Source organism: Camelus ferus, chromosome 30 (assembly GCF_009834535.1).
Source record: "Camelus ferus isolate YT-003-E chromosome 30, BCGSAC_Cfer_1.0, whole genome shotgun sequence".
Taxonomy (NCBI): Eukaryota; Metazoa; Chordata; class Mammalia; order Artiodactyla; family Camelidae; genus Camelus; species Camelus ferus.
Genome location: NC_045725.1, coordinates 15,427,584 through 15,454,777, shown reverse-complemented (window position 1 = coordinate 15,454,777; position 27,194 = coordinate 15,427,584). Strand labels below are relative to the sequence as shown.

The 27,194-nt window shown below is 36.2% G+C and overlaps 1 protein-coding gene across 6 annotated transcripts in view; it reads left to right on the top strand.

Moving 5' to 3' along the window:
• The window catches only part of DYM (dymeclin), a 310,625-nt gene that overhangs the window by 232,532 nt on the left and 50,899 nt on the right, over positions 1–27,194 (top strand). For all 6 annotated transcript variants that reach the window (XM_032470527.1, XM_032470531.1, XM_032470529.1 and 3 more), the window contains 2 exons: positions 15,016–15,198; positions 25,957–26,070. In XM_032470527.1, the coding sequence (XP_032326418.1) occupies positions 15,016–15,198; positions 25,957–26,070 (297 nt within the window). The remainder of the gene's footprint in view (positions 1–15,015; positions 15,199–25,956; positions 26,071–27,194) is intronic.

Here is a 27,194-nt window from a genome sequence, read left to right as displayed (position 1 = left end):
AATTCTGTTATTGTATTTTTAACTTCCAGATTTTTCGTGTGGTTCTTTTTTGTAGTTTCAAATTTTCTGCCAGAATTCTCAGTCTTGCCTTTGAATCTGTTAAGCACAGTTAGTTATTTTAAAGTACATGCCTGATGTTCCCCGGTGAGTCTGTTTCTACTGTTTATTTTTTCTCTTGAATTTGGTTATGTTGTCATATCTTTTGAAGTGCCTGGTTATTTTTATTGAGTGGCAGACATTGTACGAAAAATTATGGAGATAATTCCAGACCCTAGATAATGTTTTCTTCCTCCAGAGAAGATCTTTGCTTTTGGTAACTCTCTGGGCTAGGAGTGCTATTATACCCAAACTGACCTAATCCCATCTGACTGAGGTGCTTCAAAGCTGGACTTGACTCTCTGTGATGGATGGTCTGTTTCTTTTTACCCTTACAATTCACGCATAGCTCTTGGACTTCCAGATGAAAGCCTGATGTTATTACCTGGGCCCCTCTTCTCTGACAGACCCTGAATTCCAGTTTTGGCCGTTGCCTCCTTCAAGTCCTGTGACCCTAACAAACTTTACACTAAGCTTCTTAGCTACTCAGCTTCTCAGGCTGTACTTCAGCAAACACCCTTAAGGGAAAAGGGGTTCTAAATGCCAAACTAACCTTTTAGACTTTCCTCTTTTCTCAGGTCTTGCCTTTACAATTTCTTACTGCCTTGAGAACTTTCTGGAGACTTTAAACAGTGTGTATGGGTATGTGCATGCATGCACATATCCAGCTGTTGTAACTGTCCTACTAAAGTGCATGCGTTGTTCTAAAACTTCTTATCCACCTGCCAGAAATCTCATCTCAGGAATCTCAGTTCTTTGCAGTTTCATCTTTGGTCACTTGGTCTCACATTGGGTTGACTTCTGTGCCCCTTTAACACAATCCACTAGTCATTAAAAGCTTCCTTGATTTCTAGGGCAAGATGTCCCAGCTAGTAATCTGTACTTTCTCCCAGGTATCAGTCATCCTTTCAAGGAGACTTGGCTTGGGTTTTTTTGTTTATAGGGATTTTTGTTTGTTTATTTGTTTGTTTTGGTGGTGGTGGTGAATGGTATTTAGAGAACATAATCTGACAGTATGCTCATTGCTATTTGGTTGTCATTACTACTAGACCTTTTCATTAGAAAATGCATAATTTTCGGAAGAAAAAATAATTTGTTTATGGTTTTAAATTCACATTTAACATAATGAGTTTTTAGCTTTTTTCCTTTGGTTTTGTTTTTATCACCACTCTTATGCTGAAAACCTTGATTCTTAAAAGCGTTAATATAATTATTTATTTGCATTAAGTAATTTGTAGCTTCAAAATAATGCCAGTAATATGACTACTAGTAATTAGACTATTGAATAAAGTTTGAGATTTCAGTTCTATTTGTCCTTAGAATATATTCATTTTAATATTCTACTAATATATTTATGTACAGTCAAAATACTGTGTTCAAAGACACATGAAGTAATTCTTATGTCACCATTCTGTTACATCATTTCAGTTCATTGTCAAGTTTTAGAGAATTCTTTTTAATTCTTGATTTAGTTTTATTTTGGAATATATGACATATGTTTCCTAAGTCAAACTGTGACTGAGTCTACATAGAGAGGTCTTGCTTTCATCCCTGTTCCCTCTTCTTGTTTCCTCTCTTCTTCTAAAGGCAACTATTTTTATTCTGTATTATTTTTAGTTTATCCTTCCAGAGGGTTTTTTTTTTTTTTTGCATACACACACACACACACTCTTCCCAAGGACCTTTCTTACCCAAAAGATAACACATTATGTATTCCATTCTACTCCTTGCTATATTAACAGTAAATCCCAGAGGTCTCTCCATGTTAGTGTAAGGACATCTTCATTGCTTTTCCTGACTGCATAGTCTTCCCTTATGTGGATATATGATGGACATTTTGTTTTCTTTCACTATCACAAATGATGCCGTAACAGTGAGTAGCCTTGTGCGTATGCTGTTGCATAGTTGTGCAGATCTGTCTTTGTAGTCACTTCCTAAAGGTGGGATTTCTGAGTCAAAGTGCAAATGCCCATGTAATTTTTATATATATTGCCAAATGTTCCTTCAATGAGGTTGTACCATCTTGCATTCCCACTAACATTACATGAGAGATCCTGTTTTCCTACAACCTCACTGAGAGAATATCATTAGTTTTTTTTTAAATCTTTTCATTTTTGTCAGAGGGTCTATTTTCTCAGAGAATTATACAGAGAATTGTTACTTGAAGTGTCCTCCATATCTGTAGTTACATTCCCTTTCTCTTCCCTAATGTTTTATATTTGTGTTTTCGCTCTTTTTCGTGATGAGTGTTTTGTCTGTTTTCTGTTTACTTCTAAAAGAAACAAATATATTTATTTGCTTATTCTCTCGTGGTTTTATTCTGTGTTCTAATTTATCCGTTTAGATTTTTATTTTTATCCTTTTTTCTGACCTGTTTTCTTTGGGTTCATTTTGTTTACCAACTAAATTTTACTTGTTTGCTTGTGGATGACTGTGGGACTGTGCCTTTTTCTGTAAGTACACTTTTGGTTGCATCTTTATTACTGATTAGCATTTTTCAGTTCAAGAGACTTACATTTTCATGTATTCAAAACTATGTGCTTTTTCTTTTAGAAACTCTGGATCCCCCCCCCCCCCAAATAGTGAAAAGCCTCTCTGTCTATTCCCTACCCCATCCCAGGGTCAAGATTATGAAAATATTTACCTATGTATTTTCTACCTCCTTAAGGTTTATTTTTTACCTTTTAACATTCTAGCATTCTTTTTGTTGAGAGGAATAAATTACAGAGACTGCCTTTACTGTTTTTCTATTTAATTGTTACTCAGTTAACCCAGTAACAGTAATTCACTTTTTTATCTCCTCTGAAATGAATCTGTGTGTAACTTACTAAGTTCCCATATATACTTGGATATGCTTCTGGATTCTTTTTCTTCCAATGCTCTGTCTAGGGTACCGTTTCTAATATATTAATTAGTATCGCTTTGTACTATGTGTTGTTCTGTTAGAAAATTTCTTCCCTTTGCTATTTTTCAAAATTTTGGGTAATAGTTCCAAAGTTCACCCTTAACTTTCAGCCTATGCTGTCTCCTTTCCATTTCTCATGCCCTTGCACTGGAACTAGCAAGTAACGCCCCTGAATCTCTACCTCAGTAGGTCTTCACAATGTGTTCCCTGAACCTCTCTGGGGTTGCTTCACTGTCTCTTATCCTAGAGCGACTTGAAGTTCTCTAGTGCTATTTTCTAACCAGAAATGTTTTTTCCTTCTCTTTTTGAGTATTTCTCAGCTGGAAGGAGCCCTCAAGGTCTTCTCTGAACTGAGGGAAGTCTTGGACTCATCTGCCTTGACCTGTGAGACCTGCTTGATCTAGTTTCTCCTCTTGTTACTCCTTTCTTATATTTGATGTTCTAGCCAAACTGGATATCCATACCCTACTAGGGTCCACTTCACTGTTGGGCTTTTGTTCATGCAGTTCCTTCTGCCTTCCCACCTCTCCCACCAACTTGTACAGGTTAATAATAAGTAATTATAGTAACTACCATGTTATAAGCACTTTCCATCTTTTAGGCAAGACAGCAAATGTTTTTCAATACATTATGCTATTTAATCACATCCTGTAAAAACAGATAATATTCTAATTTTTCAGATGAGAAAGCTGAGGCTCAAAATGACTCAATAAATTGCCCAAGGACACACAGCTAGTAAATACTAAAGCTGGGGTTCATCAAATTTAGGCCTGACTCCAGAGTTTATGTTCCTAACTGCCCTGCTGTACTTCCTCTGGGAAACCTCTTTTTCCTTCCTATCCCCCACCCCCAGCAACCCTCAAGAGTTCTCTTAGCACGATATACTTCCCTGGGTGTATCTCCTCTAAATGATAACCTGTGTAAAGGTATGGACATGCCTAGATTACTACTCCATCCCCAGCACCTACTGAATCATATATTCTGTTTTACTTGTGGGCCATACAACTTATTTTATGTGTCTCATAATTTTCGATTCAACACCAGACATTGTGTATAGAACAGCAGAATCTGAAGCAAAAAGTATTTATGATTGTAAATGGGGACATCTCTACTACTAGGCTGCCAACGTGGAGTTGGATCATTCTAGTTAGGACTGGATTTGGGTTTGGGTTTTTATCTTCATCATACCACCAACTTCCTGTCCCCCCATCAGTTGTCACCTGGGCTTAAATAGTGGGGCCTGGGGTTGGTTGGTTGGTTTTTCCATTGTTCCTTTACTGTACTCTGCTTGCAGCAGTCCTTGCAGTGGAGTTAGAGAAGAGAAGGGGTCTTTCTAGGGTCCTGTTCCAGCCCCAATCTTGCAGAGTCCCTGGGTATACCTGGGTATAGGGGTTGGACTTTCCCAGCATCTCTGCTCCTCTTCCCCTTGGCAGCCAAATTCTGCCTTGTGTCTGTAGTTGTCCTTGAATGGGGATTTACTGTCCCTTCCCCAGTGATAGCAGACCTCTGTTTGGTATTGGTATAGGTATGGGATCTTGGCCCCAACCCCAGCATTAGAAGGTTTTTGCTTCTGTCCCTCCACCAGCAGGAATGGATCTTTGTGTGTATCCTGGGGGTGACAGAGTTTCCTGCTTCTCATTCAGAGGCAGAGGGGTGATGTTCCTACTTCCTCCCTGAAACAGTGGAAATTTGTCTATGCTCTAAACCAGAAGACTTTGGTGCCCCAGGAGCTTAAGGCTTTTGCTTAGCGTGAGAAGCCTGTCTTGGAAGTAGCAGAGTCTTGGTGCCTGCGCCCAGTGGTGGCTGGTCACCTGCTATCTTGAGCCAAATAGAGGGGCTCTTGAGGACCTGGTGGAGGCCCGTGAAAAAGAACTTTTGGGTGTGAAGAAAAGAAAACAAATGCTGTACAATCCCGCTTGTATGAGGTTCCTAGCACAGTCAAATGCATGGTAAGTGGAAGGGTGGTGGTCAGGGCTGCAGAGAGCAGGGAATGAGGAGTTGCTTTTTAATGTGTACAAAGATTCAGTTTTGCCAGATGAAGAGTTCTGTGGATGCAGGTTGGTGATGGTTGCACAACAATGTGAATGTACTTAATGCCACTGAGTTGCACATTGAAAAATGGTTAAGATGCTAAATATTATTTTGTGTGTACTTTATCACAATAAAAAAATTGAGAGGAAAAAAAAAACTTTTGGGTGAGGGCAAACTCCACTGTATCTGAAGCTCTAGCTCTCTGACACTGAGCTTAGACCACACTGAGCTTCTAAGAGCTGATTAAAATCTTGTCTGATTTCTTCTTACCCACTCGTGTGGAGACCACCTCGTCTGCCTGCGCTCTGTCGGAAGTGAGGGAGTGCCTGTGTTCCTTCTCTCCTTGGAGAACTTGTCCTTCTTGGGAATTCATTCCACTTGATTACTTGGCAGAATCAGTCTCTGATGGTCTTAAGAAGACTTTTGTCATATTAAATTATCTGGCTTTTCCTCATCGTTAGGGTAGGAGCAGCATTCTTTGCAGTTTTCCACATCCTGAGCAGAAGCCAGTCTGGGTCCCTTAATGCTTCCGTGCATTGCCCAAAGAGCCCATTTATTTTCCGCTTGAGGCCCAGAAAGTGGCTTGTCCAGTCCCTGGTACAACTGGGACCAGGACCCGTGCTAGAGCTTCTCTCTACTAACTTGTGGTTACCTCTCTTTTTCATTTTGTTTGTTAACATCAGGGCTTTAGCTCCCTTATATGTGGTTCTTTACTGCCTTTCTTAGCACCACCTACTCTTCTTCCCAAGAAAGAATGAAAAAACGGCGCCAAGCATCATAGGTCTCTGACGTTCATGTGATGAAATCCTGACATACAGCTTTAGAGATTATTTCCCTTCTGTGTGTTAACAAAGATAACTAAGAGATGCTGAAAAAATAAATTATAAAAGAATCAGTAGGTTCATTGGTTTAGAAAATGATTACTTTCCAACTTAGCCTTATGCATTTTTATTCTCAGAGCTTGTGGGGGCTTTTTTCCCTCCTCAGTGAACAGTGACACTATTTCAGGTGCTGCAGTAATCCAAAGTAAAATCTGAATGTTACCGAAGTTTGAGGTCACCCTAAAGATTTTTCTACATTAATCACATTTTGGTTAGTCTAATAAAACTTGCTTTCTAAATTCAGTATTTCCAAATTCTTTATGGGAGCTAAGGCTAGGAAGGGATTTTTAAAATCTCATAAGCATTTATGTTTGCAAATGAAAAACTGCAATCCAGGTTAAGTGATTACCGAAAGCCACACAGCTAGTTACTGAGTTGAGACTAGTATTGGGACTCTTGTATCTCAAAGTGGGGTGACGGCAGGCACTCTGCAGAATGTCGAGCTCTTTTAAAAAAGGCAATACATCTTCCTAGAGAATTGTTTTACTTAGATATTACTTTTTATGGGATGTGGAAAGACACTGCTATTATAATAAAACACTGATGTATGTGGGAGGAGAATGGAAATGAACACTTAGTTCTTAATGCAAAATATTGAATTTTTAAAAACAAAATGAAAAACTCCAAGCTTGGGCGTGTGCTTACTCTCTGCTGCCAGTAGCAGGGCCAGGGGAGAGGCGAGAAGCACTGTTCTGCCCCCCTTTCTGGCCAGTTGAGTAGCCTGCTAAGGTAATGTGCTTGCTGGGGACTGCAGTTTACTCGGATTTCAATCAGAACTTTCCTTTTCTTTTTGTTAGTTCACTGGCTGTTTTCCAGGTGTGGAGAAGCGTGTAAAGTTAGCCCGTGTCCCCTAACAGCCACCATCATCTTGCCTTCCTGCCACTTGCAAGCATGTTTTAAATAACAGACTTCCCAGGGTTCTAGTTTAGGCTGCGGGCCACATTCATACCTTGTCCAAGAAATGAAGAAAATGTCCACATCGTGTTACTCAAGACACAGCCTTCTACCTCCCCCTCCCGGTCCCCCTCCCCCGACATTATTAAGATTATACATTGTCTCTTCTAGTCACGGGATTGATTCTTTAGCTGTGATTTGGATGTAATAGAAAGCTAGTCCCTGTTATCAGAAGCTTGATATTTTGAGACAAATCCAGTTCTGTCTGGAAATAACATGGTCACAAAGCTTTTCCGTGTGTGGTGCCAGTGAATTTTAACAGCACAGAGATAACGAGGCTCCATCACCAAATGATTGGCTTTGAAGGCCATTTGCGCATTAACTTTAAAGAGAGGCTTGCCTGTGTGCTTCCCCCACTCCTTCCCCACTTTGGCACAGTCCCATTAATTTTGTTGAAGGTTTTATTTTCTGCTGAAAATGCAGGAAATTTAGACAACTCTCTTGGAATCCCCCCAAAACTAATACAAACAAGACACATATGCTTCTCTTAAGGAAACTAAAAATAAATGATTTGAAACTATTTAACTGTATAAATTCCCGCTTAAAAGGAAAAGGAAGTTTATATAATGAAGCAGCCATGACTGCTGTTGACAGGGCAAGGTACTCCCACAACTGCCAGCTTGTCCATTTGACATGAATTCACTGCTTAGCACAGAACTTGTTCAGTGTTCATTACCAACGTGTATAAAACCATCAGAAACCTCTGAAAATGGAGCCGTTTCCTCAGGGCCCTTGTTTTTACATTTGAGATTTTCTGCTATAAAATAAGTATTCTTTTTTTTTCAAGAAGAAAGTCTGTTTGACGTGGGATCCATTCCTGGAATGGAAGCTGTATGTACTAAAAAGAAAATACCATGAATGAAAAAGGCACAGTATTCTCCATGTATTTTTGCTGCTCTACCAATGAGCCATTGGATTTTCTCTCTGACAAAGCTAATTTTGGTTAGTTTTTTTAAACATGTCTTTTTTAAAAATTTTATTTTATTCCATAAATGTAAGTCCGTTTTTTCTTTTCACTTCCCTAAAAGACCAGCTTTGTAATTTAATAAAAGTGGAATTTGGTGCTTATATTTAAGACTAAGGGATATGATTATTTGTTGTTATAGTAATTGCATTCATTTATCCATTTCAGAAAGGCAGTTATCTTTATGTTCTTCTTGTAATGTCTAAAATTAAAATGATTTTTCTCCTTTAAAACACTTTTAATGTACTTATTTTTATTTTTAAAACACTCACATGGTACTTACCATGTGTTACACACTATTTTAAGGGCATTACAAATCCTACCTTATTTAACCTTCATGAAAAAAAAAATCAAATAGCAACTCTTTTTAATACCATTTGAGATTCTGGCACCTAAATAATGATTAGATTAGAGAACCTTTTATGTCTGTTTAAATACTGAGATTTGGATAATTTTGTCATTTTAAAGACGCTCTAGTCAAATTCATGCTGATTTTTCATCTTTTTACAAGTGATGATTATTACCCAAGAATGCTTTTTAAAAATGAAACATAAGGGGTTTCATTTGTTTATTGCTATGCATAATACCTGCACTAAAATCTACTTATAGTAGCAACTTGAAGATTCAAATAACTTGTAAATTACAATTATTGGAATAATTTTCCTTGGAAATTAGAATTAGACAAAAGTTTGATATTTTATTTCTAGTGAAGCAGAATCTCAGGGTACATAATTTACTTCTCTGGCCCATGATTTGTTTCATGACCTGTTTGGTGCAATTGATTTTCCAACCCAATTGGGAAGATCCTCAAGAGTGTGGTTTTTAGGAAGCAACTGACATAGCAGTGATGCTGGCTGTTCCTTAAAGGATGATAAAGTAGGGTTAGCAAACCTGTTAATTAAAAAGAAAAATGAATTAGTTACTGGGATTATAAAAATGGACATTTACGTATTTATGTATCTTAACAAAGATAACTAAATATACAGAATTACACCTAATATCAAAACAGTCCAAATGGTGTGCATCTGACAGAAGATAAATAATAAGACTCTAAACTGGGTTATGTTGAGAGATAGTTGAAGTTGCTGATAGGTTTGAGGAGAAGGTGTTAGCTGTGACAGGGGTCAAAGACCAATGAGTAGAGGAACTGAGGTGATGAACTTCTGCTAAACTACAGTAACTACAAAGAAAGAATGAACCAGGAGCCTCTCAAAAGTTTTCAGTGTTCAAAGATAAGTTGGTTGACCGCTTGTAGTGAATTTTACAGAAGGAATTCTAGGCATTAAAGAGGTGTTGGGAGTGTCTTGGTTAACTTCTGAGTGTGTTTTATAATTTCATAATTCTTTGATCAAATTCGAAGCTTTCTAACTGGATAGGTAATAACTGAAGTGCTCAGTATTAAGCTAAAGAATTGCTGAATTGAATAAAATAACATGTAGAAATTAATGTAGATACCTTATTTTCAAGGAAACTTCATATTACTTCTCGAGAAAGAATCCCTGTGAAGGCAGCTGTGGGGAGTATATGTGACTGACAGCCAGCAGGGGCAAGCTGGTGGGGCCCTCGGTCATATACAACTCACATCCAGTAGGTCTAGCCGTTGCTGAATATTTTGCCTACTAGTTGTTAAATACTTTGAATTTCAGCCCTGAATATAACCAGGAAGGAAACTGACCTTATCTCATAAACAGAGTAGTTGAGCTGGACTTGAGAAGGAGGTCTATCAGTATAAGATATTTTAATAACCTAAATTATTTACAGTGTTACATGTTAAGGTAGATATTGTCAAAAATTATAATCAGCTACTCCTTAATTTAAGCTTATTTTTAATTTCTGAATTATGTTTAATTTCTTATTTTGTTTTATAATAGTCTTATAACATTAAAATATACAGGATGCTTTCTAGTATGACAGTATGGCAAAATATGATATCATATAAAATGTCTTTGCTGTAACTTCTCACATTATATTTTCAGTCAATTTGAATAATGCCAGAGAAACTTTATGTCCTTGTCATTTAATTTATAAATCTGTGGCTGAAAATAGTTTTTAAAAGATAGCGCTAGAGCTGGAACTTGTCACAGAAATAATAAAAAAGAAGTTAAGTAAAATACCCAGTAACTCCTCTAAGTATAAGAGGGTTAGTGTAACTCTTAAGAAGCCCCAGTCAGATTGATTAATGCGAAGTGAAGACTAATCTAGAGTGTGCTTAGTAATGTAAAGTTTCCAGTTTATACTTTACCTACCATGGGAATAAAATAAATGGTCAGTAGCTTAGTTTGGGTTTAAATAAGCAGGTGCCTATTTGGGGATTGGGTACATAACCTTTTTGTTGCAGCAAATTACTTATTAAAACATGGAGAATAAACTATCAATATGTTTGAAAGCAGAAATTGTAAGCTACCAATAGGTAATTCATTTTTTATATTTAAGTTTAATATATTAGGACTTATATGTAACATGAATGGATATGAAATACTTATGAATATAAAATTCTGCAGAAAGCTAATATTTTGATTTGTATTACTAAAGTACTCATACTGTCTCACTGAGTTTCTCTTAGATGACTTAGAGAATTCTGAAACTTGAATTCTCTTCCTCCTCTTCTCCTAATTCAGGTACCAATGTGAGATGAAAATATAATTGAAAAAAAACTGTAGTCAAGATTATGTTGTTAGTTTCCAAAATGAAGGCTGATCTCTTCCCTTTGCTCTAAAAACAAAAATAATAGATGAACAAGAAAACATTTAAAACACATAGCCACATCCCCAAATGAAATAGATACTTCTTGCTTGACCAGAAACAGAAATAGTAGTCTAAGCAGAGAGCATGGTCTGAAGCGGTGAGGCTGCCAAACTTCAGGTCTAGAACGAGGCTGGAGGGGCTGGGAGCTCAGCTGCTGCAGGCGGGCACGGCACTACAGGTGCCCAGGTGAGAGGCAGCACTGCTAGTGCCAGGTTCCCTGCTGGAACAGACCACTTACTGAAAAGAGCCTAAATAAAGATACTAATAATGACTGTTAAGTTCTGCATCAAGGAAAGTGGGAGGACCCAGAACCAACCTCACGATGGGCCCATTGTGAGGAATGTTGCTGGGTGACAGACCCTGCCCATACTGCCTTCAGTGTGATTTCAGGGCAGCAGCCCTTAGATCCCAGCAGTGAGACCTAGTTTCAGACTGGGGGCTCTAGGAAGCTACTGCATGACCTGAAGATTTGGGGGGGTTAAGCCACATTAGATGAGCCTCCATAACCAAAATTACAAAATATATGCCAAAATCTAGCTTAATACTAAGAGAGACAGACAGCATAGTCATGATCATAATTAAGGTAAATTTATCCAAAGAGAATTAAAAATTAATAGAATAATTTTGAAAGCAGTCTAAGTATTTTTTGTATCCTCAAAGGTAAATGAAGGATATAATATTAAGAAGAAGAAATAATTATGAAATAAAAACAGGGAGAAATGAAACAAGAGCATGACTCAGAGAATTATTTAATTAAAAAGCTTAGAATGAAAAATATAATCATTAAAATTGAAAGCTCAGTAGACAGTAAACTCTGAACTGGACACTAGCAAAGAGGGTTAGTAAATTGGAAGATAATGAGGGAAAAAGGCATCTAAATTATCTTTATGGAAGAGACTAGGTTGTCAGATGAAAAGTATACTCAATACTTAACAGGATAAATAAAGATCAATGAACACCTAAACACGTGGTTGTAAAACTCAAGAGTGTTAAAGGATGGAAAGTAAATCTTAAAAGCTGTCAAAAAGATTATCTACAGGGGAACAATAGTTAGGTTTACAATAGACTTCTCAGTGGCAAAAATAGATGCCAGAATAAAGTGAACCGGTATCTTTAAAGTGCAGAAGAAAGTAACTGTAATTCTATACCCAGATAAAATTTCATGTAAGAGTGAATGCAAAATAAAGACGTATTTCAACCACACAAGCACTAAAAGTTTGTTATCCAAACTCTTCACTGAAAGCACTACTAAAGGCTGTACTTCAGTTAGAAGAAAGGTGGATCTGTAGAGAAGTGGAATGCAAGAGACAGTGGTAGGCACTGAAATCAATATGTAAATTTACTTAACCATCTACTTTTTAAAGCCAATTTATAGGGTTTTTGAAAAGATGAAATTAAAAACCTAAGCAACTATAACCGAACAATGAAGAATGGGGTTAGAGGCTTCCTGTTCAAGGAGGAGCAAAGTATGTTAACCTCCTTGGATCTTGTTTAGGAAGTGGATAGCGGTAATTTTGAAGTTGGATGTGTATGTTAAAATTAAAAGGGTTACCCCTGTTAGAACTGAAATACTATCTTCAGCCTATAAACCGGCAGAGAAGAAAGAGGGAGGGATACCAGGAGAATAAGAAGCTTTATTAATTCAACAGAGGCTGGAAAGGGAAGACAGGTTTGGAAGAGGTAAACTTATAAAGGATGATAAACAGAAATATGGCAGATGATACATTCCAAAGATGATGGCAGCAACATCTTCTGCCTCACATGCTCTTTGCCACTGCTCAATAAATAGCATGTGCCACGATTTGTAGTGACACTAAGTGGCAGTGCCGCTAAGTGATTTCTAAAATTAGATCTCTTGAAACTTCATGCTGTGAGGAAGCTCATGCAGCTCAGAAGAGACCATGAGAAGATGAATCAGACTCTGGTCCCTACCCCAAGCTGTGCCCCCAGCTCACAGTCAGCACCAACTTGCCAGCCATTTTATGCTAGAAAGCTACCATAAAAGTAGATTCTCCAATCTCCAGACAAGTAGCACCATGTGAAGCTACATGGAGCAGAGACAAGCTGTTCCTACCAAGCCCAGCCCAGTTTGTTAGCAAAACAAATGATTATTGCTATTCTAAACTGCCAAGCTTGGAAGTACAAACATACCTCTGAGATATTGCAGGTTTGGTTCTAAAGCAAGTATCACAATAAAGGGAGTCATATATGTACTATAAACCTATAATAAATACGTTGTTACTATTTTGCTTCTGAAATCAGTTTTCTTTTAGAATGATTTAAATTAAAATTCATTCATTTCCTTGTGTAGATCTACAGTTCTGTCTGCTTTCACATTCCTCTTGTCTGAAGAAATTCCTTTGGCGTTTCTTATAGCGCAGGTATACAAGTAATACATTGTCTCAACTTCTTTTAATCTGGAAGAGTCTTTATTCCACCTTCCTATTTGAAAGATATTTTTGCTGGTGATAGAATTCCTACTTGACTCTTATTTCTGCCTTTTAGTAGTGCCGCTTTATTTAGATTGAGTTGCATAGTTTCTCATGAGAAGTCTGCTGTAATGCTGAGCTTTGTACCTCTGTATTTAATCTGCTTTTTCCTTGGGCTGCCTTCAAGATTTTCTCTGTCTCTTTGGTCTTCAGTAGTTTGAATATGATGTATCTAAGTGTGTGGTTTTTGTTTTATGGGGTTTTTTGTTTGTTTTGGGAATACTTTGGGGTTATTCTGAGTTTCTTGAATCTGTTGTTTGAGTCTTTTGTTATTTTAGGAACATGCTCAGCCATGATGTCTAAAAGATTCAAGTCTACTGTTGCATCTGTCTAGACATTACCATTTTTAAAAATTCTAGCATTTTCATTTGTTACTTGTAGTTTTCAACTCTGTTAAAATTCCCCATCAATTCAAATATATTGTAGATTCATGGTAGATTTTGCAGATCATAGTTCTTTTAAATTCCCTCTTTGATATTTCCAATATCTGTGTATCTCTGAGTCTGCTGATTACTTTATATCTTGGACATGGATTTTTACCTGCTTTTTTGTTTGTCTCATAAATTTAGACTGAATGCTCAGGACATTGTGCTTAAAACAATACAGATGGAGGTAAAATGTATGGAAATGAGTATTCCTTCTTGTCTGCTAGACCAGAGGTGGTAAACTTTTCTGTAAGGGGCCAGATAGTAAATTTTTGTTTCGTTTTGCAGACCGTACAGTCTTTGAAGTGAAATATGCTTTATCTGATAATCAATGTAGCTCTTCCAGCTTTCTTTTGATTAATATTTGTATCTTGTTTTCCATTATTTTACTTTCAATTAACTACATTTATAATGAGTTACATTTGAAGTTTCTTGTAGATAATGTAGTTGGGTTATGTGTTTTTTTAATCCGTTCTGCCATTCTTTGGGTTTTAATTATTGTATTTAGACTGTTTGCATTTAATGTAATAATTGATATCTTAGAGCTTAAATCTGCCATTTTACTTTCTGCTTTCTGTTTGTTCCTCGTTTCTCATGTCTATCTTGTTTTCCTGCTTTCCTATGAACACTAGAACTTTTTTAGAATTCCATTTTGATGTATCAGTAGTATTTTTGTGTATACTGTCTCTTTGTATAGTTATTCTCAAGACATTTTATGTACATAACTTGCTACAGTCTAGTAGTATTGACATTTCACCAGTTCAAATGAGATATGGAAACTTTCCCCTCTTTAAATCCCTTTGCCCTCCCTGGGTTATGATGTAAGTGTCTTAGGTGTTCCTTTACATCCATTAAGAATCCCATCAGGTAATGTTATAATTTTTGCTTCAACTATCAAACATAATTTAGAAAACTAGAAGGGAAGTGTTGTATTCACCTGTGTTTTTGCTTTTTCTGTTGTTCCTTCCAAGAGTTTCGCTGATTGCTTATTTTGAGTGTAGCTGTCTTATAACATTTCATGTTCAGATTCTCAAATGTTATTGACTTTGAGGAAATAGGAAAAAAGTAGGCTCTTTATCTATAAATCTGAACATTGAAATGACAGTGCAAAAAAATGAGGTCATATTCTGAATTAGATACTTTTCTTGGAATTGCTGAGACCTTACCACCACTTTACATTGTGCAAGTCTGATGATTTAGGATGATTCAGTGGTAAGAGTGCAAATTAGGATCTATTAATTGAAGGCTGAATAAGCTCAAAATTATCTTCTAGATTTGCGAGTCTGTAATTTATTATGTGAAATTTATAATGATCACCAACCATATTAAGTTCAAAAGATTTTAACTCAAATCCTCTAGTAACTGATAAACCTAATTCTAAAAATTCTTGACAAACATAATCTTGAAGGGTTCTTTTGCAGAATCTTTCCAGTGCTGTTATAATTGGAAAGCAGTTGCCCTCATTCTAGTCAATTCTGTGTCAAGGAGGAAAGCACTGACTCTGGGGATTTTCTTTCTTTATCAGGCGCAAGACCTAAACGTCATTGAAGAAGTGATTCGAATGATGTTAGAAATCATCAACTCCTGCCTGACAAATTCACTTCATCACAATCCAAACTTGGTGTATGCACTTCTTTACAAACGAGATCTCTTTGAGCAATTTCGAACTCATCCTTCCTTTCAGGATATAATGCAAAATATTGATCTGGTAAGTGTAAATGGAGATATTTATTATGATTCTTTTAAAAATATTAGAGTAGAGAAATTTAACAAACCTAGATAAAAACCTACAAGAGTTAGTCTCTTGAACATTAACTATATTTGCTCTCTTCTGCAGTACCATTTGTCACCTTTCAAATGTGTGTTTATGTATTATATACAGATATATATATATACGCACATGTGCACGCACACATATACACACACATCAATATTTAGTAGAATTCAGGTCATGCTTCATATATTTCTGTATTCTGCCATTTTTTACTTAATAATAACATTTCCTGTGATATCAGCAGTTCTTTGAAAATCTCACATTTTAATATCTGTATAACCTATATTATGGATGTCCTAAAATGTATTTAACCCTTATTCCATTATTGCTCATTTGGTTGCTTTTAATATTGTATATTAATTCATAATTAACAGTTTGCAAATAAATCTCATCTCACATTTTTTAGTTAGATTTTTGGTATAGTCTTAAAACTGGAATTGTTCTAGTTGTTATTGTCAGGTATCTTATCTTTTCAAGACTCAACACATGCAAAATTGCATTCCAGAAATATTGTGCAATTAGAGCATCTGTGTGTCATCCTGTACTTCCACAGGTGATCTGTGAGTGTCTCACTACACTTTTTGCAGCGTTGAGTGTTATAATTATTTTTAACATTTGTCTTTTTACATCAAAAAGAATATTTAATTATTGCTTTTAATTTTTGTTTCTTTCATTATTTGTGTGACTGAACATTTTTCGCAGGTCTGTGAACTTTCACTTTCTGTCCTTTTTAAAGATGTTTTTCTGCTAAATTTTCTACTGCTGTATTAGTATTAGTGTTTTCCAATTAAGTTTGATTCCACGAATATGTCTTGCATAGCTAATCAGATTCATAATGCTATGCACAAGAGGAAGCTGAAGAGCCAGCATCCCAGTTCTTATATTACTTACACTTAGGAAGATTTTCAATAATTAAATTATCACACAAGTGTAAATATATAATTTCCCTCATAAGTAAGCACATTTGCATATCTTTCTCTAGGACTCACACCTCATGATGGATTGCTGCATGTGTATCATAGCAGACTGTTTTCCTTGGGGCGCTGCCATTTCATCCCTGCTGTCGTAACTTTTGCCTTTCTCTGGACCTCTTTAATTCAGTTTCTTTCTTCATTCCTTTCTGTCTTTTTTTCTTCTTTCCTCCTTTCCGTTTCTTTCCTTCCTTCCTCCCTTCTTTTGGATAGTCACTGAACTATGCACAATATATGTCAGATAATCTATATCTGCAATATATTGGAGAGAAATGTTCTCTGTTTAATTACCAATACCTCTATTCATAATAGCCAATTTTTTCTTTGTTTCTGATAAAAGACTAACCCAGAGTTTCTTTTTTTCTGTGGTCGTAAGTGTAATAGGCGATAGATCATCATGTTATAACACATAATTTGGTTTCCTTAGCTTTAAATGTTTAAACTACATCAAAAACCATTTGATCTTTTTCTGTTCATTTCATCATTAGCATTGCTAGCTTTTATCAAATGCTCGCTAAGCATTTACATGTGTTATCTCTTACTCTTCATTAAGAAACAAAGCTGTGAGGTATATTTCACTTTAATTTTCAATTACAGGTAAAGAAACCAGCTTAGAAAGATTTAACATGTTCATGATCACACATTCAGACAGTGATAGAGCTAGAACTCAAACGCAGGCAGTTTGATAATAAAACTCATGCTTTAATCATGTCTAACTACTATCCCCATTCACTAAATGTCCTATAGTTTCTCATTGTTTGCCTGTTCACTACCTGAAAACAAATCCAGAAATGTCACTGTTTACTTTCTCCTTCAAGATTACTTCGAATGATGTCAGACCAACCTTTACTCCACCAATGGTGAACATGATGCTCTCTTCTTAGTAACCAGGCTGTTGACATCCTTAAAAATCTCTCTGAAGGACCATACTGTTTTTTTTAAAGGACACTTAGGAATCCTGTAAAGGATTCAAACTGCATCTGTTTGAAACTTAGTCTCCTTTAGAAGCAAAAAGCAGAATGAAGTGAGAAAATAGAAAGGACCTCATGCTATATCTAATACTGAGCCATGTGGAAGTAAAAGCAGGGAGTTAAGCTGGATTTATAACCAGTGCTTACTTTCCTGTCTTTGTCAGGAACGGGCTGCTTACTGACACTCCAGCTGTATTCAGTGAAAAATGCATGCTCAGGGTAGGCATTTGGCTGTATGCCATTATGCAGTTCTTAAAACTAGATAAATATATTCTTAAACATTTTTGAGTACTCACTAAGTGCTGGGAATGAGGCTAAGTACCTTTACATACATTACTCTCTTATTCTCCTTAAACCAGTAAACTCATTATTATTATCCCACTTTACAGATGAGGAAACCAGCATGCTGAGAGAGAGCTTCCCAGGTGATTTCAACACAGATCCCCCATCTAAGACTCATCCTCTTAGATAATGATCACATATTTGCATAGGGCTTTATCACTTATTTGCATGCGCACAATCTCATGTGACTTCCCGTGAGGGTGGCAGAGCAGGGTTTGAGAGGTGAAATGGTTGGCTCAGGGTGACTTAGTGAGTGAGTCACCCAACCAGGCCTTGAATCCAGGTCTTCTCATTATAAACACCATGCTTTCACATTCACTTGGATAAACCTAAGGAAGAGTCCAAATGAGCAGATTTTCCAACAACTTTTTCTTGAATACTGTCATCCAAAATAGTGTTGGACACACTGGAAATTCACTCAAAATCATTTTAAATTCTTTTTACATATTTTGAAAAGCATGCCATTATAAAGATATAAATAACATCTCTACTTTTTGCCTCTTTCAGCACTTTACCTTCCCCTCTTGTCTCCTCTCCCCACCCTCAATGCTCCTGCAATATTGGCTTAAGCAAGCCTTTGCTATTTCTTTCATGGAGTTAACCTTGAGAAGTGTTGGTAGAGGAGACTATGAATCCACTGTTATTTTTAGCTGACAGGGAGTTGAGAGTTGATATTTTTCATTGAGACATTAAGCAATGTTAAATGTCTGAGACAAGAGTGACTAACCTTGGAGTACTTTTAGCTTCTGCAGGAGGATTTAGACATGTGCTTTTCAAATAGCCAAATTTCTGTTAGCCACTGGTACATATCCCTCCTGTCTAACTAATAAGATGGTATGGTCTGGCTGAATTAAGCAACAGAACAAAATAGAAATACCACACCAAATGAGAAGGGGCATGAAAGAAATCTCATGGCTGAATATAAGTGGAGAACAGAGACAGTGAACAATAATAGTTGTGTAGTATGGTAAAGGCAGGAACTATTTTTATCTTTGGACAGTGTAAAATTTACATTAGGTTTTCTGTATTTCCAGACCTGACCATCCTTACTGAGCTCCAAATTAGTGCATTCAGTTGCCTATATGGCAGTACCACAAATGCTGAACAAGGTTAAATCAGAATTCTTTATTTTCTTCAAAAAAAATCAAACAAAAAGTGAATCAGCTTTTTCTTCTGCAGTCTTCCTTAGCTCAGTAAGTGACATCAATATCTACCTAGTTGCTTAAGCCAAAGAAGAAAGAGGAATGATGAGTGCTGTTTGGAACAGGGTTCGGAAATTGCAAATCTAAAGAGCACAGTCAGAGAAGACTTCTCTGAGAAGGTGCATTTGAGCTAAAACTTGAACGAGGTAGAGAATGAATCATGCAGATATCTGGAATCAGATGAGGTAGAATGGAGACGTGTCTGTGTCTCCCTTTGGTGCAAAAGGTAGGCATGCTTACTGACCATTATAAGAGATTTGGGTTCCCTAAGCTCAGAGTTCTGTTCCTATAGTATAACACACTGCGTTTGTAGGAGTTATCTGTCCCTCTTCAGATCACCTTGTGCAATCCACTCACATCAATGGACAGATCATCTAGACAGAAAATCAGTAAGGAAACACTGGCCTTAAATGGCACATTAGACCAAATGGGCTTAATAGATATGTATAGAACATTCCATCCAAAAGCAGCAGAATAGGCATACTTTTTAAGTGTGCATTGAACATTCTCCATGATAGATCACATGCCAGGCCACAAGTCTCAGTAAATTTAAGAAAATTGGAGCCATATCCAGCATCTTTTCCAAACACAATGCTGTGAGACTAAATATCAACTACAAGGGGGAAAAGATGGCAAAAAAACCACAAACATGTGGAGGCTAAACAATACGCTACTAAAAAACCAAAGGATGACTGAAGAAATCAAAGAGGAAGTTTTTAAAAATTGTCCTGAAGACAAATGAAAATGGAAATACAGTGATCCAAAATCCATGGGATGCATCAAAAGTAATTCTAAGAGGGAAGTTTATAGCAGTACAAACCTCCTTCAGGAAACTAGAAAAATCTCAAACAACCTAGCCTTACACCTGGAAGAACTAGAGAATGAAGAAAAAAACAAAACCCAAAGTTAGTAGAAGGAAAGAAATCACAAAGATCAGAGCAGAAATAAATGACATACATACTGAAAAAATAGAAAAGATTAATGAAACTAAGAACTGATCCTATGAAAACATAAACAATTGATAAACCTTTTTCCAGGCTCATCAGGAAAAGAAGAGAGAAGACTCAAATCAATAAAATCAGAAATAAAAAGTGAGAAATTACAACCAATAACTTAACAGATACACAAAGGTTCATAAGAGATAATGACAAATAACTATATGCCAATAAAACGGACAACCTAGAAAAAAATGGACAAATTGTTAGAAATGTACACTCTCCCAAGACTGAACCAGGAAGAAACAGAAAATATAAACAGACGAATTACTAGTAATGAAATTGAATCAATGATTTTAAAACTCCTAACAAACAAAAATCCAGGATCAGATGGCTTCACAGGTGAATTCTATCAAATATTTAGAGAAGAGTTAACACCTTTCCCTCTCAAACTATTTCCAAAAAATTGCAGAGGAAGGAATGGTTCTGAACTCATTCTGTGAGGCAGCATCACCCTGATACCAAAACCAGACAGACACCAAATGAAGAAATATTCTTTATTTCAAGTAAAGAAAATTGCAGGCCAATATCACTGATGAACATAGATGCAAAAATTCTTAACAAAATATTACCAAACTGACTTCAACAATACATTAAAAGGATCATACACCATGATCAAGTGGGACTTATCCCAGGGATGCAAGGATGGTTCAGTATCTGTAGGTCAATGTGATATACCACCTTATCAAACTGAAGAATAAAAGTCATATGATCGTCTCAGTAGATGCAGAAAACTTTTGACGAAAGTCGTCATCCATTTATGATTAAAAGAAACTCTGCAAAATAGGTATAGAAGGAAAATACCTCAACATAATAAAGGTCACATATAACAAGTCCACCACTAACATCATACTCAGTGGTCAAAAGCTGAAGGTGTTTTCTCTAAGATCAGGAACAAGTCAAGGATGCCTATTCTTCCCACTTTTATTTGACATAGTACTGAAGTGCTAGCCATAACAGTCAGACAAGAAAACGAAATAAAAGGAATCCAAATTGGAAAGGAAGAAGTAAAACTGTCACTATTTGTAGATGACATGAAAATACATAGAAAACCCTAAAAATGCCATGAAAAAACTGTTAGTACTAATAAATGATTTCAGTAAAGTTGCAGGGTACAAAATTAATAAATGGAAATCTGATGCATTTCTATACACTAACAACAAACTATCAGAAAGAGAAATTAAGAAAACAATCCCATTTACCATAGCATGAAAAAGAATAAAATACTTCAGAATAAACCTGAGGAGAGAAAAGACCTCAACTTGGAAAACTGTAAAAAACCGGTGAAAGAAGTTGAAGATGACACAGGCAGATTAAGTATGCCGTGTTCGTGAATTGGAAGAATTAATATTGTTAAAATGACCATACTACCCAAGGCAATCTACAGATTCAGTGCAATCCCCATCAAAACACCAATGGCACTTTTCACAGAACTAGAAAAAATCTAAAATTGGTAGGAAACACAAAAGACCCCAAATTGCCAAAACAATCTTGAGAAAGAGGAACAGAGCTAGAGGTATCACGATCCCCGGCTTCAGACTATACTACAAAGCTATAGTAATCAAAACAGTATGGCACTGGCACAAAAAAACAGGCACATAGATTAAAGGAATAGAATAGAGAGCCTAGAAATAAACCCTTGCACTTATGGTCAATTAACCTGTGACAAAGGAGGCAAGAGTATACAATGGAGAAAAGACAGTCTTTAAAATAAGTGATGTTAGTAAAACTGGGCAGCTACGTGTAAAAGAATGAAGTTAGAGTATTTTCTCATGCCATGTATAAAAATAAACTCAAAATGGATTAAAGACCTAAATGTAAGACCAGAATCCATAAAATTCATAGAAGAAAACTCAGGCAAAAAGGAGAAAACTCAGCCAGAACTTTCTTCAGCATAAATCATAGCAATATTTTTTTTTTGCATCTGTCTCCTAAAGCAAATGAAATAAAAGCAAAAATAAACAAATAGGACCTAATTAAATTTAAAACTTTTACTCAGCAGAAGAAACCACTGACAAAACGAAAAGACAGCTTACTGAATGGGAGAAAATATTTGCAAATGATATGACTGATAAGGGCTTAAACTGAAAATATATAACCAGCTCATACAACTCAATATCAAAAAACAAATAACCCAATTGAAAAATGGGTGGATGACCTGAATAGACATTTTTTCAAAGAAGATATCCATATGCCAGCAGGCCCAGGAAAAGATGCTCAACATTGCTGATTATCAGATATAAATCAAAACTAAAATGAGATACCACATCACTCCTGTACACTGTTGGTGGGAATGTAAATTGGTGCAACCACTGTGGATAACAGTATGGAGGTTCCTCAAAAAACTAAAAATAGAACTACAATATGACCCAACAGTTCCACTCCTGGGAATAGATCTGAATAAAACAAAAACACTAATTTGAAAAGATACATACATTCCAATGTTCATAGCAGCATTATTTACAATTGCCAAGATATGGAAGCAGCCTCAAGTGTCCATCAAGAGATGAATGGGTAAAGAAGATGTGGTTTTTCCAGAAATAGACTCACAGATATAAGGAAAACAATCTGTGGTTACCAAGGCTGGGGGGGTTGGGGAGGGCAGGAATAGATTAGGAGTTTGGGATTAACACATACACATTACTATATATAAAAAAGCACAAGGAACTATATTCAGTTTCTTGTAGTGAGCCATAACAGAACCTGAAAGTATTATATATATATGTATGTATATGTATAATAAATCACTTTGCTATACACCTGAAACTAACATTGTAAATTGACTACATTACAATAAAAAATAAGAATTTTTAGAAATTTGGTTTTTATATATGTAATTGAATACTATTGGGCCATTTAAAAAAAAAAAAGAATTACATTTTGCCATTTGCAGTAACATGGTTGGACCTGGAGGGTATTATGCTTAGTAAAATAAAACAAATGAATGTAACAAAACAGAAGTAGACTCACAAATACAGAGAGCAAACTCTATTGGTTACCAGTAGGGAAAAGGAAGAGGCGAGGAGCGTTACAGGGGATTACTCTGTATAAGGTAAATAAGCTACAAGTGTATATTGTACAGCGAAGAGAATATAGCCAATATTTTATAATGACTATAAGTGGAGTATAGTGTTAAGATTTTGAATCACTGGGTTGTATACCTGAAACTAATATAATATTGTAGATCAAGTATACCTCAATAAGAAAAAATCACACTTGTGCGAATTGGGGCTTGGGGACTAGCGCAGAAATGCTAGTGTTCTGGTTCCTGCTACTACTGTGACTAACAGATTGTCTTCATCACTGACTTAGAAATCCTCATCTTCTTCCAGGATCCATAAAACTATGACCGAGTAACTTAATTTGCAAAAAGGTAAAATTTTAGACACTTCACAGTTCTTGACAATGTGAAGTGGTATAAGATTATTTGATGGTAGATAATAAATTAAATGTATATATTATAAACTGTACAGCAAACTGTACAAAAAAAAGAGAGAGAGAGAGCTGGAGATTTAACTCATAAGCCAAAGATGGAGATTAAAAAGAATCATAATTTATACTCAGTCCAAAGGCAGGCAGGAAAGTAGAATGGATAATAGTGCAACAAATAGAAAGTAATAAGCAGTGAGGTAGACGTGAGTCCAACCACGTCAAACAAGTACATGAAATGGCTCAGTTATGAGATTTTCAGATTGAATGAAAAGATAAGTGGTGCTATCTGTAACAAACTCACTTTAAATATAAAGACATAGATTAATAGAAAAAGGATGAAAGTCTTATCGTGCAAGCACTAATCAAAAGAAAGGCAGAGTGACTGTTAACAGTAAAGTATACTTCAGAACAAGGAATATTACCAGAGAGAGAGAAGGACACCATGTAATGATAAAGGGGTCATTTCACCAAGACATAACAACCCCAAATGTGGATGAGCCTAACAACAGACATTCAAAATACATGGAGCAAAAGCTGATAAAATTGCAAAGAGAAATAGACAAATCCATAATATCACTTCTTTCTCAGTAACTGATACAACAAATAGAACATTAGTAATGTTACAAAAGATCCAAATAGTGATACCAACCCACTTGATTTAATTGACATTTATAGACCATTTCACCCAGCAGCATCAGTGCACATAAAACACATACGTTCCCTGAGATAGATCATATTTGTGGCTGTAAAACAAACCTCAACACATTTAAAAGATTTGAAATCATATAGAGTATGCTCTTTGACCACATTGAAATTAAACTAGAAATCAATAAGAAAGGTATCTGGAAAATACTCAAATATTTGAAAATTAAAATCTGTGGGTCAAAGAGAGGAGTTCACAACGGAAATAAAACACATTTTTAAAGTGAGCAAAATGAAAATGCAATATATCAGGATTTGTGGGCCACAGCTCAAGCTTAGAGGGAAATTTACAGCAATAAATGCTTCTATTAGAAAAGAAGAAAGGTCTTAAATCAATGATAAGATTCTACAATAAGAAACTGGAAAAAAAAGAGAATAAATTAAACCTAAGGAAGTTGAGCATCTTACATATTGTTAGTTAAGTATCACAGGCAGGACCCCAAACTAGGTCTCTGACTTTGAGCAGTTCATGGTGTACACTACCATGATGTCTAAATCTGTCTGGTTATACATGTTTGATCTGTGTCTTGTTCCCCAATTACATTGTGTCTTTTTTTTTCAAAAAATTTTCTTTCTTTTATTGAAGGTTAGTTGCTATACACATTTCATCCTTCTTGAAGACACAAAATATCATCTATTTCCTCTGTAAATTCTCTGGATATTCTCTTCCACTGAATAGGCTGTCAAGGGTATCATCGATGTACTGATTAAAACACAGAAACTTGAAGTAAAACTAAAATTCACAAAGTATTTTCACTGAATTTTGCATGTATAAAATGTCCATTTTAAAATAAAAAGAGACTTAATTACTTTTTATAAAAAATCAGTTTCAGTACCTGCTTGTCTGTAAACTCTGCAAACAAAATTTTATCCCAGAATTCCCCAGAAGAACTTAAAATCTGACTTGGAAAAAACAAAACCCATAGGCACACGTTGAAAACCAGCCTGTCATGGACAAAATAAGCAACTCGCAAAGGAGCTGGTGCCAGCAAACTGCCTGAGATAAAGAAATGATTTATTTGGAGTCAGCAGCAGTGGAGCCTGCCATTGGCTGCCTTTGTTTTCAGTCATTCTCAGTCTCTCAAGGCACGAGCTTGTTAGGGTTCTGGCTCCAGCTGGGTCTCTGCTTTGCAGAATAAATCCATTTCAGTGGATTTATGTCCTATCATGCACTTTCCACTAGGACGGTTAGGAGAACAATTATTGTACACTTGAACAATTAATATTTAGGAGAGTGACCCGGAATGAAAATGTATTAAAATATTTGAAAATAGCCGTTAGTAACTTAAAATATTTTATCTATAAAATAGAAAACATATAATTGGTAATGGTCAACTTTTTAAAAAACGTAAATATTTATTTTTTGCATGTCTGCCTATAAACACTTGTCTATAGTGTACATAGTGTATATAGTTTAGTCTGTTGAATAAAAAGTGACCTATGGTGTTCTTGAATTATCAGCTAATTTCCTAAGAAATGATGCCATTCTTTTAATGACAAGCGTTAAGAGATAGTGTTATTTCCATAATGTTACTGTGTTTGCATCTTGCTACGTAGTTCAGGCTGTGCTGTGACAGGACACCAAAAAATTACAGCTTGCTGTTGATTATCTCTGGTGGTCAGGGATAAGAGTGTTGTGTATAAATTAAATTGATAAATAATCCCCAAAACATCATTTTAGCCATTAACTTCAAATTCCCTTCTTATTAAGACTTTATATTAAGCTTCAATATTTATAGGTTTTAAGCTTTAGCTTTCTCTTCCCACCTTCTAATGGATGCTGCTGTTTAAGTGAAATATAAATGCAAGGTGAGGCAGCACAAGGAAGAGCAGAATTCAGGAAGCTGCTTAACGCACAGAATGGATAATCAGCCCTGAATATTTAGGGGCTGGCTCTGATTCAGCCATCAAACCCTTTAGAGAGAGGACTGATTCAGGAGAGCTAGTGAATGAAAAGCCAGATCCCTCTAAGAAATGGAACTATGAGAGTTTGACTACCATGTGAGAAAGGCAGCTACTGAAAATACATCTCATACATCTACTTGTTTAAAAAAAAAAATAACACTTCACATTCCAGGTGATCACCTTCTTCAGCTCAAGGTTGCTACAAGCTGGAGCTGAGCTGTCAGTGGAGCGGGTCCTGGAAATCATCAAGCAAGGGGTCGTCGCGCTGCCCAAAGACAGGCTGAAGGTAAGACTGGCGAAAGAAGCATGCTGTTGTATCACTCGATGTAAATATTAGTGTCTGCGTGGGCTCCATTCAGAATTATATCACTTACCCAGCACTTGGGCCACAAAAGGCTCTCTGAATACTGCCTGCTCTACTATATACTGGCACACAGAACTGTGATGAAGGATTCTGACAGTTTTCCAAAAGAAGTAGCAAAAGAAGGACTGTCTTCAGACCACTGCATACCCTATGAGTAACCACTGCATATACTATGAGTAATTCATGTACTGTGAATAACGGAGCACCTTATTTTTTTAACCCAGTGAAATAAACTGAGTCTTGTAAGTATCAAGAGTTGATGGGAAGTTGGTGGTGGTGGTGGTGATGGTGTCACTTCGGCAATAGATAATACTTGCATAGTGTTTACTCAGTGCTTTTGGGAGGGACTAAGTGTCTTACATATGATAACTCATTCAATCCTTGCAGCAAGTCCTTTGAAGGTACGTAGTGTCATCATCCTAATTTTCTGGGATGGGAAACTGGTGCACAGAGAGGTTAAGTAATTTACCCAAAGTTTCGCACAACTAGAAAACTAGAGAACTAGGAGATTCATACCCAGGTAGTCTGGCTTCAGAGTCCGTGCTCATAATCACCACGCCGTTTACTGTATGCCTGGGTAAAGCTATTGAAAGAGGATCATTTCATGGAAGAGGTAGGGGAAATGCTGTATTTTGAGAAGGCATTCACATGTGTGTAGTAGATGAGTTCCTGAAGTGATCTCATGTTACAAAACTCAGACTTCAAGACTAACTTTCCCATAGGAGAAGATATTTGGCGGAGTGCATGAATGTACAGCATTGTTGCCTATTTTTACATTAATACTTCTTTTAATTTTTTCCTCCATTACCTCTAATATTTTAGAGTGCTCATTCCTAAATTAACAGCACAGGGCGTCATAGTGAACGCTTGACCTTCTTCGTAGTGTTTTATCACAACTAACTTCTGTTCGAGCATTACCGTTTTGGGGGGCTGTGTTTTTTAGCACTATCACTAGAACCACTGCTTAATGAACATTGTAGGATATGAAAATATTTTCAGTTATAATAACAGAGTGTGTGAAGCAACAGCACATTAGTCATAATCAC